General features: G+C 44.0%; 1 protein-coding gene across 2 annotated transcripts in view; it reads left to right on the top strand.

The window, feature by feature from the left end:
• CDK5RAP2 (CDK5 regulatory subunit associated protein 2) overlaps positions 1-20,150 on the top strand; it is a 156,614-nt gene that overhangs the window by 43,796 nt on the left and 92,668 nt on the right. For both annotated transcript variants that reach the window (XM_079789850.1, XM_079789849.1), the window contains exons 9-12: positions 229-282; positions 1,139-1,258; positions 3,947-4,039; positions 5,049-5,267. In XM_079789850.1, the coding sequence (XP_079645976.1) occupies positions 229-282; positions 1,139-1,258; positions 3,947-4,039; positions 5,049-5,267 (486 nt within the window). The remainder of the gene's footprint in view (positions 1-228; positions 283-1,138; positions 1,259-3,946; positions 4,040-5,048; positions 5,268-20,150) is intronic.

Below are 20,150 nucleotides of genomic sequence, written 5' to 3'. Positions count from 1 at the left end.
CTTCCTTGGCCCTGTCCTTTCAAAGGCCCTTTTCATTGTCCAGTCGCCCTTTGGTTTACTCTCTATGGGGCTGGTGATCATCTTTACATTTTTCTGCACTTGGGTGGGACTTTGGGTGAGTTCCACAGCAGGGGGAACAGCAAGTAAATGAGGTGCTCATTCTAATTGTTCGGGGGAAGCTGTTGGATTATGGGTCCCTTCTGGGCACCAATTAATGTCTTTTCGTAGGCTGCACAAGTGGAACGCCAGACGGAGAGAAATCGCTTTGAAGAGAGGATCCAGGTATGTTGATACAGTTTTAAAAATGTGTTGAAGATTTATCTTTGCCTCTTGCTTTATTCTGAGTGCAATAGATAATTCTGTGTGGCAATAGCTGTCACTCATTGAATGCTGCTGTCTGCCAGTCAAGCTTTAGGCACTGTGGAGAGGGTTTCTCAGTCTTTGTAATAACTCCGTGAAGCAGGCATGCCCATCTTGCAGATGTGACACGTGAGGCTCAGAGCGGTGAGATCCCTACCCAAGGTCACGTAGCTTGGAGTATAGTAGGGATTCAGACTTGCCAGTCTATGACTCCAAAGCCTTTGCTCCATGGTCCCTTAGTCTCAGCAGCTAGCATTTGTATAGAACCTGCTGGCTTAGAAAGAGCTTTCACATCCATTATCTCATTTGATCCTTACGACAGCCTGGGAGGAAGGCAGCAGTGAGTATCTTTAGAAATGAACTCAGACTATAAATGTATATGTTCAGTCTCCATCAAACCAAATTCTCTGCTAGTGTTTGTAGCATTAAGGAATGATATTAATGATCTGTTATTTCCCCCCAAATAACTGGTATGATTTCAAAGACTCTGATGTGACTGTATTCAACTTCCAGAAGGCATTGGAGTCCTTCCTATAGGAATAGCTGTCATCTTCTTAACTGATCTGATCCCCTTCCTTTCACCCAGCCCTGTTGCCGAGAGCGGTAATACAGTAAGTTGGAGCTGATGCCACTACGTTCAGCTCTACTTGGAAACATTAATCACAGGCTGACAGGAATAAGATAGAATAACTGCATTTGAGTGTTCTCTTAAAGATATATACTGTGCATTTTGGTTGGAACACATCAACTTAGTGAATCTTTTTCTAATCTAATTTAGGCACTTCAGGAGGACCTGAGAGAGAAGGAAAGAGAAATTGCTACAGAAAAGAAAAATAGTTTAAAGAGGGATAAAGCCATTCAGGGTCTAACCATGGCATTAAAGTCAAAGGAAAAAGAGGTATGTCTGCTAGATCTCAAGTGAGATTTTTCTTTATTAGCTTCTGTGACTGGCCTGTCCTTCCCTGAATTTTTAGCTTTAAGGAAAAAGTTTGTAAAAGAGCTGAGTTGACTGTAGAAAGTGGGGTAGGGATCCTTTAGTCGATTAGAAGTTCTTTTGGAATGTCTAATCCAGCACTGTCCAATGCAAATATATGAGTTACATATGTAATTTTAATTTACTAGTAGCCACATTAAAAGAAGTAAAAAGAAGCAAACATATTTGTCATATATATTTACTAATATATATGACAAATATTATCATTTCAACATCCAGTCAACAGAACAAAATTAATAAAGAGGTATTTAACATTTATTTTTTATTTTTATTTTTTGTTAATCCTCACCTGAGGATATTTTTCCATTGATTTTTAGGGAGAGTGGAAGAGAGAGGGAAAGACAGAGAGAAACATTGATGTGAGAGCAACACATCGATTGGTTGCCTCCAGACCAGGGCCTGGGCCGGGGAGGAGCCTGCAACCAAGGTACATGCCCTTGACCGGAATCGAACCCGCAGGCTGACGCTCTATCCACTGAGCCAAACCTGCTTAGGCCTTTAACATTTAAAAAAGTCTGAAGTCCAGATATGCTTACAGCACATCTCAAGTCAGACTAACCACATTTCAAGTGCCCAGTAGCCACAAGCTGACTTGTGGCTACCATATTGGACAGTGCAGGTCTAATCCTTGGAAAGACAACAGAAAATTGAGATAAAGGAGTTAGATAGGTACGTGGGTTGTTGTTTTTGGGACCCAAGGTGGTGGCAGGTGATTCTGTGCTGTTTTCTTGTCATTGGTGTAGCAATCTTGTGTCTCAGTTGGAGGCACAGAAACAGAGAAGCAAAATTTAGCTGTGCTCACAAGCCTAGTGGGGAAGAAAGACAATGAAGGTGTTGTGATTGAGGGAAGTACAGAGGCTGTGAGGTGGAGCAAAGGGGTCCTAATCCAGATTAGGGTTGGGAAGGGGGTCTGGTGCTTTGAGGAGTAGATGTTTGAGCTGAATCTTAAAGGATGAGTAGACGTTGGTTGGGAAGGAGGACAGAAAAGAAGAGGCCATTTCATACAGAGGGGAGAACATTGGTCAGGCATTCAGTGGGGAAAGAGCCTGATATGTTTTTGTGGAACAGTTTGAGGTCATCAGAGCATCAAGTGCAGAACTGAAGTGAGGTGAGAGAAGAGGCTGGAGAGGTTGCCAGGGAACAGCGGTGGTGGTGGATCTATTCATGTTCCACTGCTTGGGTGACACTCCACTGAAGACTCTTAAGCAGGATGGGTGTGATCACATTGCATTTTAGCCAGGTCTCTGCCTGTATCCAGAGAGTGGGTTGTAGGAGGGAGAGAATAGATACAGGGAGGCCAGTAGCCAAGGTGAGAGCCACCTAATTCAGAAAGGCTAAATTAGAGCAGTGGTCACAGCAAGCAAGAGTGGTGGTGGGGGGGCTAATTCAGGAAACAAAATTAGAAAAAATTAAAAGTATATGGCTAACTACTATGCTGTACAGCTGACACAAATATAAAATAATATTGAATGTCAACTGTAATTGAAAAATAAAATTAAAAATAAAAATAAAATTAAAAATACAACTAAAAATACATAATTAATTAATTAATTAAAGATTAGAAGTAAATTTGGGGAAATTTGATGGTCAGACGTAGGAATGGAGAGAAGGAGTAATCCAGGACGACTTCTGCTGGCACCACTAGAGAGATGGTCTTGCCACCAACTCCGCATGGAAGATGGAGGATGATGGTGGGATGGGGGGTAGTGATGGAAGTGATGAGACTTTTAGAAAGTATTCACTTTGAGGAGTCTGTGGACCATCCAGGTGAGATGTCCAGGAGACAGGTAGATCTGCAAGTCTAAAGACCCTTGGAGAGAGCTCATTAGGCCTGAAAGTAGAGATCGGAGAGTCCCTCTTCAACAGATGTGAGTTAAAATTCTGAGAGTTGATCACCTTATCCAAGGAGAGTGTAGAGTGGGGTAGAAGGCTGAGGATCGGACCACAGGGGACATCAGAATTGAAGGTGCAGGAAGAGGAATGCACAAAGAAGACGGAAGAAGGAATGGCTGTAGAAGAATGAAGCCAACCAGGAAACTGGTGCTGAAGAAGCTAAAGGAGAGAATGAGTTTGAGTAATCACCACTGTCAGATGCAGCAGAGAGCTGGTTCTAATAATAGTAGCTGTAGTTTGTGCTGGGAGTTCAGGGCCCAGTGGTGGAGCAGTTCTGGGTGCCGGCAAAGTCCAGGTGTGACCTTGGTAGCTATTGGCTGTCTCTGGGTAGATGGGAGTAGCCAGGCTAGGTTTTTGGGTGGCTCATCTCTATGGACAATAATAATTATAGTGACAGTATGAGCCAACATGATTTTAGCACCACTGCACGTTACCTCGTCAGCAGTGCGAGGTTGGGTGAGCGGTGTTATCTTCATTTTATAGTTAAGGGAATTGAGTCTCAAAGAGATTAAGTTTTGTGCTTTGAGTGATCCAACTAGTAAACAGCCAAACTAGAAATCCCACTTTTCTGACTTCAGGCTTTTTCTGACTACAAAGCCCTTGATTATAAGCACAACCCAGCAGTTAAAGCAGTTGGGCCATGCGGAGATAGGAGGAGCCCAGTTGCACACTTGGCTGCTAGTCCTTATTTTTACCCAGGTTGAAGAACTTAACTCTGAAATCGAAGAGCTCAATGCTGCCTTTGCTAAAGTCAAAGAGGCCCGCCAGAAACCAGAGACCCAGAAATTCCAGGTAAGTGTTCACTTGGGTGAAGCAGTTCTCTCTTTGAACCTTTCTCCTGCTGAGGTCAGGACTTCATAGCTGAAAGGAATGGAGGAAAACTCAGTGGTCTTTAATAACAGAACCATCTCATTCTAGTTCAATTGGCCTGGCCAGAGTGGCTCACTTGGTTGAACATTGTTCTGTGCACTGAAGTGTTGATCAGTGCCCAGTTGGGGCACATATAGAAGTCAGCTGATCAATATTTCTCTCTCATATCAATGTTTCTCTCTCTCCCTATCCCCCCTTCTTCTCTCTAGTCATGTCCTCAGTGAGAATTAAAAAAAATAAAAATAAAAAATAAAATAAATTGTTTTGTTTTTTTAAATTATTATCTAATGAACAAAATAAATTGATGACCAAAAAAGATCCAGTGACATAGAAGCATGGAACAGACTGATGAACCTCAGAGGGAAGGCAGGGGTGGGGTGTATTTATATGCATATCTGCATAACCCAGGGATACTGACAATAGTGTGATGAAGGCTTTGGAGTGGGTGCGGAGTGGAGGGGGGTCAATGGGGAAAGAAAGGAGACACCTGTAATACTTTCAACAATAAAGATTAATTAAAAATAAAACTTTACCAAAAAAAATTTCTTATATTTCAAAGGAAAAAAATCATTATAAAAGTTACATACTCACTAAACTTAGGACATTTGAAAATACAGAGTAGTGAAGGAAAAAAGTCAACTGTGTTTCCACCTCATGAAAGAAAGTTACTGTTAACTTTCTGTACTTTCCCTTCTAGTCTTAAAAAAAGTTTCTTTTACACAGTTGTAGCTTCTCCCTTTCCTTTAACATCAACACCGTAATATAAACATTACCCTGAGTTATTTCACAATCTTCATATTATTTGTGCTCTAGGTCCTGAATGATGTTTTTATTAATCCCTCCCCCCCCCCCCCCCCCCCGCTGCAAGGTGAAAAAGGAGCACAGATTTCTTGGTTTGTTTAATGAGCTGTCTCCCCCACCCCTCTTCTAGGGGTCTGAAGATTATGAAGCTGCTCTGTTGGAAAAGGCAGCCCTGTTGGCTGAGCTGCACTCAGAAAACCTCACCAAGAGTACAGAGAACCACAGACTACGGAGGAACTTTAAGAAAGTCACACAGGAGCTGAGCGACTTGCAGCAGGAGAAGGAGAGACTAGAAAAGGATCTGGAGGCAGCCCATCGAGAGAAGAGCAAGAGAGACTGCACCATCCACGTGAGCACCCCCATTCCCTTCTGAAATAGCGGGCAGTGCAGCGGGCTGGGGCTATTCCATGTCATGGTTTTTGGGGAGATTCACTGCAGACAACTTAGAAAATCTGAAAAATTTAAAGAAGAAAATACTTCACTCATCTGATCACCTAGAAATGACCAGTTGATGTCTTAACTAGTTGATGTTTCATTCCCTTTGTACTCTTTCTTCCCTCACCCACAGGCATTGGTATCAAGCTGAAAATGTAGTTTTGTGTCAATTTTTTAAGTTCTGTGTTCTCTCTTTGGTGTGTTGCCATGTTATGAATGTTCTTCAAAAACGTTTTTGTGTGTGTACAACAAAATATTTCATCGCCTGGATGTGCTACAATTTATGAGTGATTTTTTAAAGACTACTCTATTCAGCATTGGGTGTTAGCATCATAAAAGAAATCTCTGAACTTGGAAAGGAGAAAATAATTTATCTTTAAAAATTTTTATTGTATTTAAACTTAAGTATTCAGCATCCTTAGAGTCACATCCAGATACATAAGCCTTGGTGCGGTCAGGTAGGAGAGGGTCGGAGTTGGAGTAGTTAGTGGCACTCAGGTTAATTGGATTTCCTGCACGGGAATCGGGGGCAGGAAGAATCAGAGTAGAGAGCTCAGAAGAGAGACTATAGGTATCAGAGGTTAGTTCTCTGGGGGCTGCTGTTGGCAGGGACACCAAGATCCATAATTTGAAATCCTGATGGTAATGCTGACGAAAGAATTGAAATACAATGTTTGTATAGTTCAACAAAAACTTTAATGAACATTAGAGAGCAATAATGGAAATTTAGATAATTAAGAAATCGGCACCTACCATTCCAATGAAGTAACTCTTGTTTTTCAAGTTCACCCTTCCGTGTAGTTACAGCTGGACCCCCAATCTAATCAGAGGCTAACTACTGTCAGTGTTCTTTGGTCACCTGGCGCATGTCCCCATGTCACTTCCCTTATCATGGACATCTCCCAGGTCACTTTCTCTGTTATGACATCTCCAATGTTGTATAGATTCCAGAGTAATTAGGTTGAATGGTGCATATCCCTCACTGAATAGATTTCACATGATTACTTAATCATTTCCTCCTTTGTTGGACATTTTGGCTGTTTAAGTAATGCTACAGTGAACATCTTTGATCAGTAAGGCATTTTCTCTTGAAATCCCTAGATATATTCTGAGGAATGAGATAATTGGTACAAATATTTTACACTAGTTAATCATGCTGACAAATTATTTGTCCAAAAGGCTGGTCCAGTTTATGTTGCCACCAGCAATATTATAGAGTACCAGTTTGTTGCTTGTTATTAAAAGACCTGTTCCCTGTATTTATTCAGTGTTGTTGAACACCAAATATACCTGGTGTAGATGTTGATGGAAATACAAGGCATGGCCTCTGAAAGCTTTATTTTTCTAAGGAAGTTGAAAATGTTATACATGACAAAATGCAAAGTAGTTTGAAATCCAGAGCTAATGAATGTAGTTTATATAGTCAGTGCAGAAGATCCTTGTAGGATGGAGTAGTCAGGGAGACCTTCCAGGAGGAGAGGATACTTGAGTTGATTGAAAAGAGTGAGGTCTGAGTAGTGTGCCTTTGTGGATGAGGTAAGGATGAGACTGGCCAGAGAGTCCTTTTACAGAGGTGCAGTTTTCAGAGTCAATTTTTATACCCCTCACAAAATTTTTACGTTAACAAAACCTGTGGCATAACAGGTTGTTGTTTTTTTTTTAAAGTTTAAAATAGTTTGTTTTCTTTCTCCTTCACTGTCATCATAAAAATATTCAATAAAATTTGGATGGGGGAACATATATATGTGTATATGTATTCATATGTGAAATATGTAATTTTTTTACACTGTCACTTACTCTTGGCAATAAATAGCTAGATAACTATATCAAAAGGGTATTTAGCTATCTCTCTATTGTGAGACATTGTTGGTCCCAAAATTCACTTATTCATGTAAACTCTGGTGTTTCTAAAATAATGTTGGGCTGCTATTGATAAAAAGCTGCATTCTTAGGCAAAAAGGGACATTTGTTGCCTTGTAACTAAATTGCTGGGAGGATGGATGACTGGGACACTGCCAGGACCCGGTCTCTGTCTCTCTGAGAGCTGACTTCTTTATTTTGTTAATCGTCACCTGAGGATATTTTTTCCAATGATTTTTTGAGAGAGTGGAAAGGGGGTGGAGGGGAAGAGAGAGAGAGAGAGAGAGAGAGAGAGAGAGAGAGAGAGAGAGACAGACATCGAGCGAGAGAAACATTGACGTGAGAGAGACACAGCGATTAGTTGCCTCCTGCACCAGGGCTGTGGATCGAACCTGCAACCTAGGCTGGTGCTCTTGACCAGGAATCAAACCTGAGATCCTTCATTGCTGGGGCCAGCACTCTAACCACTGAGCCACTGGCCAGGATGAGAGGGAGTGGCTTCTTTTTCTTGCATCTACTTCCTCCAGTTCCAAGTGGTTGGACCCATCCCTGCCAGCCCTGCCGGGATCCCATTTTCCCAGTTCATTACATAGAGGAAGGGGGGCTCACACTCCACTACCCCGCTGTGTCTGTCAGGGTGGCCAGAGGGGTGAGATACCGAGAGGCCAGCTTGGGTCCCATGCCCATGCTTCTTTGTCAGAAGTGCGTGTTTGCCGTCGTCGTCAGCGTCCCCTGGAACCATGTGCTTGCTTGGAGGGGGATGAGCGAAAGCACTGTTTGGTTTCATGGCCCTGGGCAGACCAAAACCACAGCTGTGCACCCTGAGTGCTTTCCTCAGGTGAGCGTGTCTGGGACTCAGCTTCCTCGCACCTCGTGACTACTTTTCTGCGTCACATATATGTTTCTGACAAGGTCATAATGGCTGTGGTTTCTTTTTGTGTATGTATTGCATCACAGGTATCTCTATTTAACTTCTGGTTATATTCTAAGAATTTGGTTGTGTCCATCTCATATGGATGATTTACGCCTGATCTTGGGGTCACTGGCTTGTTCAGAGAATGGGGAGACATGTTGGGGTGGTGTTTTTGCCTTAGGGTGCTAGGTGCATGCAGAGGCAGAGCACAACCACCGGCCTCGCATGTCCCATCAGCTTGTTCTGTTAATTGGAGCCCTTCCCTCACCAGCTGCTACTGCTGGTGCTCTGGATTGAAACAAACAAACGGAGAACCAGACTTCTTAGTGTTCCTGCCCTGGCAAAGGAAAGGAACAGTCACGTGTTTAGCAGGTCCTCAACTTGGCATGGGGACAGTTCCGTACTGAGATACAAACAAAGTACCACGGAGCACGGAGGAAGGAAGTGCTTGCAGGATCAGAGCAGGCTCTGGGGAAAGTAACTTCTGAACTGGTTCTGAAGTTCAAGTTTAAGGTTGTTAGATAGGCAAGGGAGAGCAGGGGGATTTTGCATGGAAGTTGAAGGTACAGAGGTGTGAGAGTGTATGTTGTTTTGGGAGAAACAAAGTAAGAACATCCAGCTTAAAGTATTCTGGTTATTTGAAGTTTTAAAAATTGTAAATTCTTTTCAAAACATTTTCAGAGGTTTATGGATCATCATGAAATTAAGTGAAATGAAAAATGAAGATAAAGGCATTAGGGTGAAGGAAAAATAAGGTGACTGGTGAAATGGAATCAGTGAGTAGAAATGCAGGTTGTGATACCCGCCACAGTACTGACGAGGGGGACTTAACTTCAGCTGGTAGCTCCTGGCAGCGCAAGTAAAAAGGGAAATTCAGTTACAAGGTCTCCAGTGTCTGTAGGATGAACATGTTAAGATGAAAGGACAGCTTTGCCAGCACTCAGGCCTGAGGGAAGTATTGCCTCTGGTGGGTTTTATAAAGAGTTCTCTGAGCAGTATACAGAATCTTTGACAATGCCCCATTCAATAAAAGCAATTTTGCACAGGGCCAGGTCAGTGTCATCCAAGTCGGTAAGCTTGTAAGCATTAAGTTAAGGTTTTCAGTCCCTGGGTCTGTGTGTGGCTGTTTCCCATTATTCTCATGTCTTGGACAACTACAAAGTCCGTGGGAAATACTGCGGCCCTGTTTGTAGACGTGCCCTGACTGCAAGCCTTTGCAGTGGCCCCCTACCCTGCAGTGCTAGATTTCCTAGCATTCCCTGAATTCTTTCTAATGGTAAGCAATCAGCTCTCTTTTGGATGTGATCAAACCATCCTTTGCTCATGCCAAAAACATTTACTGCCGTCTCACTGTGTCTGCTTTTAAGCATTTCGGGGGAGACAGTGCCTGTCTGAATAGAGGCATATGAATTCACTTGTCTTATTGTGCATGAACGCTGAGAAGTTTGGCCCTGAGAGTCATTTCTCGTTTGTTTTAATTGCCGGCGATGGCAGGGACCCAGTGCCAGTTGACTCAGCATGTGTTGTAATGTGCAGTTTGTTCACTTGTTTATTTAAGGGACACTTCCTGAGTACTTGCAATGGTGCAGGCACTGTGGGTAGGCTGTGGGGAATACAAGTTTGGTTTTTACTTTGGAAGTGTTTTTACAACAAGGGAGGTCAAGAATTGAGGGCCTCACAGATATATCTCTTTTATTGTATTATGCCTCCTTGTCACCAGAGGGATTCATGTCTCTTTGAGGAAATTCAGCAGGCCTTCACAAAAGCAAACAAAAAACCCAGGATGCCCAAGTCAGTGTCCTTACTGTGATGTTTAAAGTGCCCTAGTTTCTGTGGTCTGTCAGGCGGGCTGCTTGGCTCCCCACATCCTTGCCCTCACATCTCTGACTCGGCTACATTGCTTGGTTCCAGAGACATAAGGCTCTCCTTTTAGTGTGTGCATGCACGTGTGTGTGCTTGTGTGTGTGCGTACATGTTTCTGTGCGTGTGTGTGTGCATTTGATGAAGGTGATAGAGCGGTACATCTTTATTTTAGATTTGCTATCTCTGGTTCAGGTGTTCTGTGTGCTATTCAGGGTGTGTGGGAGAGAAGAGCAAGTCCTAGTCTTTTTCTTCTCCTGTAGAAGTAACGTATATTAGACATGGGTTTAGCCATACTCCCCAGATTGTCACATAATGCTCTCATCTGTCACGAGACCTGTCATCCGCTTCTCTGACAAGTGTGTGCTTCAGTACCTGGGCACTTAGCTCTGTGGGAATGCATTTGCTGGCTAAAGCCCAAAAATCTAATTAAAGTTGTACCTGCCACCCAGCTGGCTAACCCAGTGCGCTATGACAGGAGCGGGTTTTAATTTCAGGGTAGTTCAGCCTGCACCCCTCCGGTTCTCACGTGCGTTTGTTGATGGGTAGCTCCAAATGAGATTGTGACAGCATCCAGAATATCTCTTGGTGGATCGTAATCAAAACATGGCCCTTAGAGACAGTGTCTGTAGGCTGGCTGGTTAGGGCTAAGACCACAGACCCGAGGCAGTGTGATTTTTACCCAGGGCCAAGCTCCCCTTGTCTTCTTTTGTTTGTTTTAATCAGGTGTAAAGATTTTTGAGTTGGTATCCTTGTAGAATCATATGCAGTTTAAGTGTCCTATGTTGGAAGAAGTTCTGTCTTTGCAAATTCCAGTTTCTTATAAGAGAGGCCAAATGCAGAGACTTCGGAGTCAAACTGGGTTTGAATCCTGGCTCCATCACTTGTGAGCTGTTGAACTATGAGGTAGGAACTGTGCCTCTCCAAACTGTGGGGTCCATTTCTCTTAGAAGACAGATTAGTTGTAGGGATTACAGGAGATACCACTTAGCATCAGACCTGGCACATCACAAATGATCAGTGAACGGTAGCTGTTTTCATGATGGTGATGCTGCCGCCGCCTTGGGAGCTAGAAACAGCCATTTTAGTAGGTGTCTTCGGAATAGTGGAAAACAGGGCTGGGCTCAAGTTGGAATCTCAGCTTCAGCAGGTGTTTAAGCCTCTAAGTCAGTTACTTAACCTTTCGAAACTAATGTTTTCTCCCCTAAAATGGGATTGATTGTATCTACTTTAGGATTAAATAAATGAATAATAAAATGTAATGCATGAGAAAGCACCTACTGTGGTTCCTGGCGCATAGAGGTAGATGCTCAGTGTATTACATTCCTTCTCTTCTTTCCTCTTTTCCTGTTTTTAATTGTGTGGCACGTGCTGGCTTAGGACTTTGAATGACAAACCATTGGCTGCTAGAATCTAATAGACACCGTTGACTAATAAATGTGGTCTACCTTTTACCAGTCAAGTCAACACTGCTGAAACTTTCTTCTTGGTCACCACTCACCTCTTCTCTGAAGAAAGTGCTTCTCTGTGCCTGTCCCACTAATGGTTCCCTCCAGAAAGGGAGTCAGAGCCCTTTGGAGTGACAGACTCGGAGTGGATCAGTGTCTCACGTGCGGGGCTGCTGGAGGAGCTGGTTTCAAGGCTGTTCCCATCAGTGTTCATATGGAATTGCTCTAAGAGAGGCTTTTCCTGATCTCTGGGTCTTATTTTAGGATTTCTGTGCCAGGCTCTGTCCTGGGCACTGGGAGTACAGAACAGAATCAAATCAGATACAGTCTCTGAGAGAATCTAGTAGAGAAATATAATAGAAATGCAGGCAAAGAGCCAATGCTAAGTGCTGATAGAGGGATGGGCCACATGCTTTGGGGAGGGGAAGGAGGGAAGGCTCCACTGAGGAGGTGGATTTGAGTTGAGACTGGACGGGAGGTGCAGATGCATTCCCAGAAGAGGGACGGCCCGTGCAAAGGCTTGGGGGCCTGAATGAGCATGGCACAAGGGAGAACAGTAGTGGGGCTGGAGGAGAGGGCAGGTATGCTCCAGGGCACCATCCAGGTGGGGTTTAGAGAGGTGTGGTGCCTGGCAGCTGTTAAGTGACTCAGCTGGGCCTTGACCCCTGCACAGCTTCATTTCCTTTGTTATTTCCATCTTTCTGGTGAAAGCTACATTGAGCTCCTTGCACGGAACTCCTGCAGTCCTCACAGCCAGAAACACACGCTGGTTCTCTGTGACAAGGGCTGTCTCCTTCCAGTGGCTTCTGTTTATTTAATTTTTAAGCATGTGGCTTCTTTGTTCAAATGAACTCTTCTGAAGAACAAACATATAAAAGTAGAGCTGCTCAGGGTGAAGTGAGGGAGGAGGCCTGGTACTCCCCCCTTCCCCACCATGTCCTGCTTCTGCCACAGCCCCCAGGAGCCACGAGGCTCCACAGAAGGGGCTTGGACACCTCGTCTCACACCAGTTCTAGGAATTCGTACATCACTGAGTTCCTACACCTCATTAAGATTTTGGAGAGGTTTCCTTTGTATATTTAAAGGTAACCACTGAGCACTTTGACAAGCTTTTTCACAGCGAACCTGATAAAGTAGAAACTTGATGGATGAGAACCTTCTCATTCTCCATCTGGCCAGAGATAAAACAAACTAGCTGACTGGAGAAGCAAGTGAGAGGGCCTGGCTTTCATTTCTAATGTGATTCTAAGATTATAGGGATATTTTATTTTTCTAATAACCCACTTTTTAAAAATCAGTCTGTTCTAAGAGAGCCTGACATGCAAAAGCATCACTCAGCTCAGTGTTGGTTGAGAGTGTACTGTGAACCTGAAAGGAAAATTGTCCAGTAGGGTAGAAATTGAAGCCACTCAGTTGATGCCTCAAATATAAACTTCTATGTTTTTCCCCAAGTTGACCGTCAGTTTCTGGATGAACATGTAGTCAGATGATATGGATAGTTGGCCAGGCTTGGGCATTGCTAATCCTAGGGCTTCTTGGGCTCCAAATTGCTAGTTTAGTGAAAATAACACAAATAGACCTGGTTTTAAATCCTGATTCCACACCTTTTATTTTGGTTAAGTTGCTTGAACATTTCAAACTTCCGTTTCTTGGATGATAAATGGATATAATTAGAGCATCTGCTTTGTAGGGTTGTGAGTTGAATGAGGTGATGGTGTTTCTGAAGGATGATTACTGCGGGTAGAATAGGGAGGGAGGGCTTTGTGGAAGAGGTGGCACTTGGTTGGGTCTTATAAGATAAGCATGCTGTCTCCAGGCAGAATTGAGGGAATTTATTTTATTTTTCTAGTTGCAGGAGACTGGGTGGGTACAGGTGCAGGGCCTGGAGAGTGTAAATAAAGTGGTTGGGTGAGAGAAGGCTCAAAGGCAAGCTAGAACGTACTGGCGGGAGCCTGGAATGACTGCTTTAAGGTAGCTTCACTCTGCAGTCAACTCCGAGTCACTGAAGGGTTCCAGGCAGAGATGTAATGATCAAGGCTGAGTGTGTGATTTGGTGGGTGAACCCAGAGACAGGGAGAGCAGTTAGGAAGCTGCTGCGGTTGACCAGGTGAGAGCTAAGTTCTGAAGAAGGCAGGGGCAGTGGGATGCGGGAGAGGAGGGGCTGAGTGTGCAGGGAGGGACACTTTCCCCCCAGTACCTCAGCCTCTGTCCTTCTTCCTTCTTCCTTTCTAACACCCCCTCAAGGGAGGAGGACTGACTCCTCTGGTTATTCAGAGTCTTGCTAATGGGTGGGTTACAAGTTCTAGGTTCTTCCGCTTTCTAACTGCAGATCTCGCTTGGCCTGGCCTTTGCTGGGTAGGTGACTGGCTCCTGTAAGCTGTATATACCCTCCCCATTCACAAAACACAAACAACTCTCAGTGTTATCAGAAAGCCCTGCTCTGGGTATGAGATTTTTAGTCTGCGATCGTTTATGTTTAGCTCCTTTGTTCTGCGGGAGTTTGGGGTGGTTGGCAGGGCGGGATTTGGCACTTGGTTCCACATAAAAGCACCAAATCCTCACCGCTCATTTCTCATGTGCTCTGTATGGAGGATGTGCTGTCCCCTCAGGCCTGGATGTCCTGTTGGATGACAAGGTGTGTGTGAGAGGGAGGGGGAAGAGTTGAACCTTGGGGCTGGGTGGAAGGTGATGCTGTGGCCACACAGAAAACCTGAGAATAGAGGTCAGCCTGAAGGATGTGTGTGGGGAGGTGGCGCAGTATCATTTCCTGTGCATCTGCTTCTGAGCTGGCCACCCATCTTGCATTTTCTCATTTACCTCTCCAAGGACCCTAGGAGTTTGTATTATTATTCCTATTTACTGGAAAGGAAACAATCATAAAGATTTAAATTACCTGTTTTAGCCACATAGCTTTTTAGCAGTAAAGCAGGATGCAAGGCTAGGTCTGCCTGTCTTCACAGCCCTGGAATATTGAAGGAGGTTTGGGGAAACCACCCAAGATTATCAATTTTCAGTTCTGATTGTTTTGCTCAGGCGAGACATGCCGTCTCCATACCTCCCCTAAACATTTATTATGCCTCCACTGGTGCCAAGCACATGAGCCTGTCGGCTGTCTTTGTGTTGCCATGGTAGCTGCTCCTGCTCAAGGCCACCTGAGCACACATTTCCCCATTCCCTGCAGTGGTCCTTTTTCTAAGCCTTCTCTGACTGCTCTCCACATGTGGTCCAAGGTCGTTGGTCCTGCCCTGTTCTTTAGCAGGAGGGCCTCCGTCCCAGGCTGGGTGTTCCTTCAGTCCTGAGCCTTGGGAAACTAAAATATGAGCTTGGGGTATTGAAATTATTAAACAAGGGGAGCCCATGTCATAGAGTGGTTTTCTATTTCTTTGGTCCTAACAGTGCAGTTAGGTGGAAAGAGCACAGGATTTGGGGTCAGACTGACTTGAGTTTGAATTTCAGCTCTACGGCTTAGTTGTAAAGCTTTGTGAAAGCCTCTGTGAGCCAGTTTCCTTTCTGTAAACATGGAACTAATAATACTTACCATGTAGGCAGTCATTGAGGCTAGAGATGTTTTATGTAAAAATGCCTTGGCCCATGCTTGGCTCATAGCTGGTGCTCGGTAAATAGTAGTTTCTATTACTAATGCTTATAATAAGAGAAATGGTTTATACTCTTTGGTGTCCTGGGACCCTGATTTATGCTGACAGCCCTCAAATCCCCAAAAAGTACACACACACAGATTTGTATAGGCTCCCAGGGGCCCATTCAATGGATCTTAGGTTAAGAACCCCCAGTCTTAGGAATGACAAAATTACATGTCCTCTGGGATTCTGAACCAATTATTTTCATGTTGGCAACTGTTAGGTTGGGGTATATGTGGAAAAAATGTGACACGAGATTAATAGCCTTTCTTAAAACGTGTAAGAAGTTCTTAAAACATATAGGTAGCTGAATTAAAATTTTATAAGCAAATGAAATGGAGAATGGAATAAATTATTGCTGACACACACATTAATAAGTGGACCTATAATAAATGTGTACATGAATGGTGCATATGTCTTGCTTAGCATAATATATAAACATTTTAAAATTAAAAAGTCAGCATGATCTTTCTAGGATGGCAGGCAAATTTATTGTGAATTTAAAGATGTACCTAAGTAGCTTAACATAGATTTTATGGTTCCTATTCTTGCACCAGGTTTTAGGGAGAGCTTTCAAAGGCGAGCATCAGGTGACTGCAGTGGATTAGGATCACTGCAAAAGAAATCCAAACCCTTGTCATACTGTGGAAGTGAACTGAAAGTCTTGGACTCGGAGGGACCTAGGATCAGGCAGGTGCTGTTACTTAGTGACTGTGACCTTGGATAAATTACTTTTGTGAGCTTGTTTGCTCATTCATTAAATGGGAGCAACCACATCTACCTTATCCATCCAACCAACCAACCAACTAACCAACCAAACAACAGGTATTATTACTAGTAGGTGCCGTTCTGGTTACCTATTGTTGCATAACAAATGATCTCAAAACTTGGTGTCTTAAAACAATGATCATTTTGTTATATATCATTTTTGTGGGTCAGGGATTTGTGTAGGGCTCAGCTAGGTGGTTTTCTGCTGAACACCAGGTCTCTCATGGTATTCAGCTGGTGAATGGGCTGGTCTGGAGGGTCCGTGACTCTTCAGTCACATGTCTTGTGCCGCGCCGGCATGGCCAAGGGTGAACCTGAGTGGGGGCGGCTGACAGGCTTAGAAAAGACAGACAAGAGAATGAAAGCTGGGTCTCGGTGGGACGCTGCTTCCTGAGAGACAGCGCCGCCGCCCACAAGCCGTGTCTTTATTTTATAGCAGGTGCCACGAGGCAAAGTAAGAGCGTGATCAAGATGTTTACAACATTCTCGTGAGTTTCAATCCTACTCAACTACATGCACCTGAACTCTATCAAGCCCACATCACTCAGGCAAGTGGGGCCACGTGTTTGGACCATAGGTTCAAGCTTACAACTACAGCTGTTGGCTATAATTGTGCTGGGAGGGCTCTGCCCTCCAAGCTGGGACTTGCACGTGGCAATGAGAGGACTGTGCCCTCTCATCAGTCCAAGGCTTGAACCTGTCCAAAACACTGTAGCCACATCCCACATATCCCCCTTTTGTTTTTAAACATGTCTATTTACATTATCAAAAAACTCTAAACAAATTATTCAGCATAATTAATACATCAAAACAAACTTCTGGCTATTAACAAAACATTCAACTCAGCAACATTAATACAGCAACAAGAGAGAACAAAACTCTGTCTATGAATAACAAAACAAAGCCAATGCAATACAGCAATAAGAGAAAAACCAAACTTCAGACATGTTAACATTTTCAGGATATCTTACTCAGAGTCCTTAGATTTGGCTGCACAAGACTTTACAGAAGACTGGCAGCTAACCAATGCTAACATAGCCATAAACATGGCTGAAGGAGTAGCTTCCACTCCTTGGTTTTCTGCCATTTGCTGGGCCTCAGTTGTTAGCTTCTTCAGCTGACCCCATGTTGGCACCTCGGTCCCTTGCATGTGGCCTTCGTTATCTTCTTCTTGTGTGCCGCAACTCTCAGTCTTTTGAACGGAGGGACAAGGAACCTTCCTGGGTCCCCTGCGGCGACGCATGTCCTGCTCTGGCACCCAAATCAGCTGCGCTGCACCCTCTGGATTCTGAGGATCAGGCTGCTTGGACAGTTGGCTTTGGGACTGAGTTGGCTGGAAAGGCTGCGGTAGGGTCGAGAATACAGTCCCCTCTACCTGGTGGGGCCGGGGCTGGCCCCGCTTGAAGTTTCCCTGCCTAGGGGGTATTGGATCATCATTAATATCAGTCCTGGAGCGGCATTCGTTTACCCAATGCTTTCCTCTCCTGCATCTTGGGCACAGTCCAGGCTGCTTGTTTCCACTCTCCGTAGCCTTTTGACTTCCATGTTTTGCTTTACAGTCCTTAGCAAAATGTCCTGGCTTGGCTTTAAGCGTCCCGCTGACCACGTTTTCCATCCTTTGCTTTTACAGTTCCCAACTATCTCTTATTTCCTACCTCCTATTTTCTACTTTATTTTATTTTCTACCTATTTCTAACTCCTATTTCTACTGCTTACTTTCTACCGCTCACTTTTCTATTTCTACCGCTTATTTCTACTTATTTTCTACCTCTATCTGTGAACTATAGGTAGGCTTGGCTGCCCCTGCCCAAACCTCCCTGGGTTGCAACCCCCATAAATTCCACACCTTAACTGAACCCGCAAAACCCCACGAGGTCCAGTGCCTATGAGCAAACAAATTACCAAAATTTTACCTGTACTATCTTCTACTTCTAGTTTTCCACTTAATCTGTATCTATCTTATTTTCTATTTTCTATATTCTATTTTCTACTTATTTTCTCCTTAAGAAATTTAAAAATGCTTCTACTTATTTTCTCCGTAAGAAATTTAAAAATGCTTCTACTTATTTTCTCTGTAAGAAATATAAAAATGCTTCTACTTACTTTCTCCTTAAGAAATTTAAAAATGCTTCAATAAGCATTGTTTTTAGGGATCCCTTGCTAGGGTCCTGAATTTCCCAAGTTTTACACCGAGCTATTACCACACCTCGGCTCCCTACCTTACTGCACCAGCGCTCTCGCCTTGGGGCCTCCTTTCACCTAACAATTGTAGTTCCCCCGAACTCAGGCCCTGTTTGGGTGCCACTTGTGCCGCACTGGCACGGCTAAGGGTGAACCTGAGTGGGGGCAGCTGAAGGCTTAGAAAAGATAGACAAGAGAATGAAAGCTGGGTCTTGGTGGGACACTGCTTCCGCAGAGCGCCACTGCCCACAAGCCGTGTCTTTATTTTATAGCAGGTGCCACGAGGCAAAGTAAGGGCGTGATCAAGATGTTTACAACATTCTGGTGGGTTTCAATCCTACTCAACTACATGCACCTGAACTCTATCAAGCCCACATCACTCAGGCAGGTGGGGCCACATGTTCGGACCATAGGTTCAAGCTTACAACTATAGCTGTTGGCTATAATTGTGCTGGGAGGGCTCTGCCCGCCAAGCTGGGACTTGCACGTGGCAATGAGAGGACTGTGCCCTCTCATTAGTCCAAGGCTTGAACCTGTCCAAACACTGTAGCCGCGCCCCACAGTGTCTGGTGCCTTTGGGGGAATGGCTGGAAAGCTTAGCACAGCTGGGATTGTCAGTTGCATTAAGGTAGACATACTTTCTGAGCTGATGACAGGGTTCCCAGAGAGAGTGTTACAAGAGACAAGAGTTGGAAGCAGCCATTTTGTTAAATTTGGGCTTAGAAATGGGCACACTGTCACTTCTGCTGTATTCTGTTGGTCCCAGTAGTCATTGCATTGCCTAGATTATAGCTATAGGAGGGGACTTAGAATCCACAGTCCCTTGATAAAAAGAAGGTCAAGGAATTTATGGCTGTCTTTATTTTGCCATGAGTGCCTACTATGTGCCAGGTACCATTCTAGGTGCTTGAGCTTCAGCAGTAAACGAAATACACAAAAATCCCTGCCCTTGTGGAGCTTACATTCTGGTGGGGGAGACTATAAACAAAATTTATAAATTAAATAAATGCTACATTAGAAGATGCAATCAGGATGAATAATGAAGGGAAGGAATACAGAGAGTGAGGTTGTGGTGGGGCTAGTGGTGATTTCCGAAGGGATGGTCAGGAAAGACTGGACTGGGAAATGACATTTGAGCACAGACTTGATGGAAATGAGGAAGCAGGCTTGAGGAAGTACTTTGCAGGCAGAGAGAACAGCAGGTTTAAAAGTCTTGAGCTGCGAGTACACATGGTATGTTAGAGAAACAGCAAGAAAGCCAGGGTTGCCAGAGCAGAACAGGTTGAGGGGAGAGCAGCAGGAGACGAAGTCAGTAAGGCAGCCTTGCAGCCATCGTAGGTTGTGAAGATTACCTGGGTGAACACGAAAGTGCCTAGCACAGTGCCTGGCACTGCAGTAGCCATTTGACACACAATAGCTTTTATTACTAACAGAACCCAGGTGTGGGAGCTCCCAGGTCCTCCTCACTCCACACACTACCTACCGCTCAGCCGCAGCAGTTCCTCTGCACTGGTGCATGCTCTCATTCTGATTAGTAACAGCTCACAAAACACAGCCAGGAAGGCCAAAAAATAACGAACATAATCTACTTCTTCTCTAACAGCATGACTAAGACAGGTGGACTTTGTCCTGGTGGCTTTTCTGATGTGGGGGGCCAAGGAGTTGGTGTGTGTGCTTGTGTATGCACACCATGGGTGATTCCTGAGAGATCAACTTTTCATGAGAACCGCCCTTGAAAGTACTTTTATTATGGCCAATTTACATAAGGGGAAATCCAAACAATAGTCAAATATATAGAAATATGGTGACAATCAAAGAAATGCAAATTCAAACTCTTGCGAAGAACCATTTTATACCAATTAAATTAGCAAACATTTAAGAATATGTCAGTGCTAGTGAGAAAGCAAATCAAAAGTTAGGAAAAAAATTTGTTTTATGCACAGAGCTATTCTTTGCTGTATTATCTGGAGACGGTGGGGAAATAGATAAAAATGAATTGTGATATACTCATTGAAATGGAGAAATATGGAGATTGTCTATCTTTCACTGAGTATCAACTAGCGACCACATCTTGTCTTTCCCGTGGACCAGCAGGATGGGGAAAACCCAGTTGTAAGCTCAGATGTACC

Source organism: Cnephaeus nilssonii (genome assembly GCF_951640355.1).
Source record: "Cnephaeus nilssonii genome assembly, chromosome: 14".
Lineage (NCBI taxonomy): Eukaryota > Metazoa > Chordata > Mammalia > Chiroptera > Vespertilionidae > Cnephaeus > Cnephaeus nilssonii.
The sequence above is the reverse complement of the archived record's forward strand: the minus strand, read 5'-3'. Positions and strand labels throughout refer to the sequence as shown.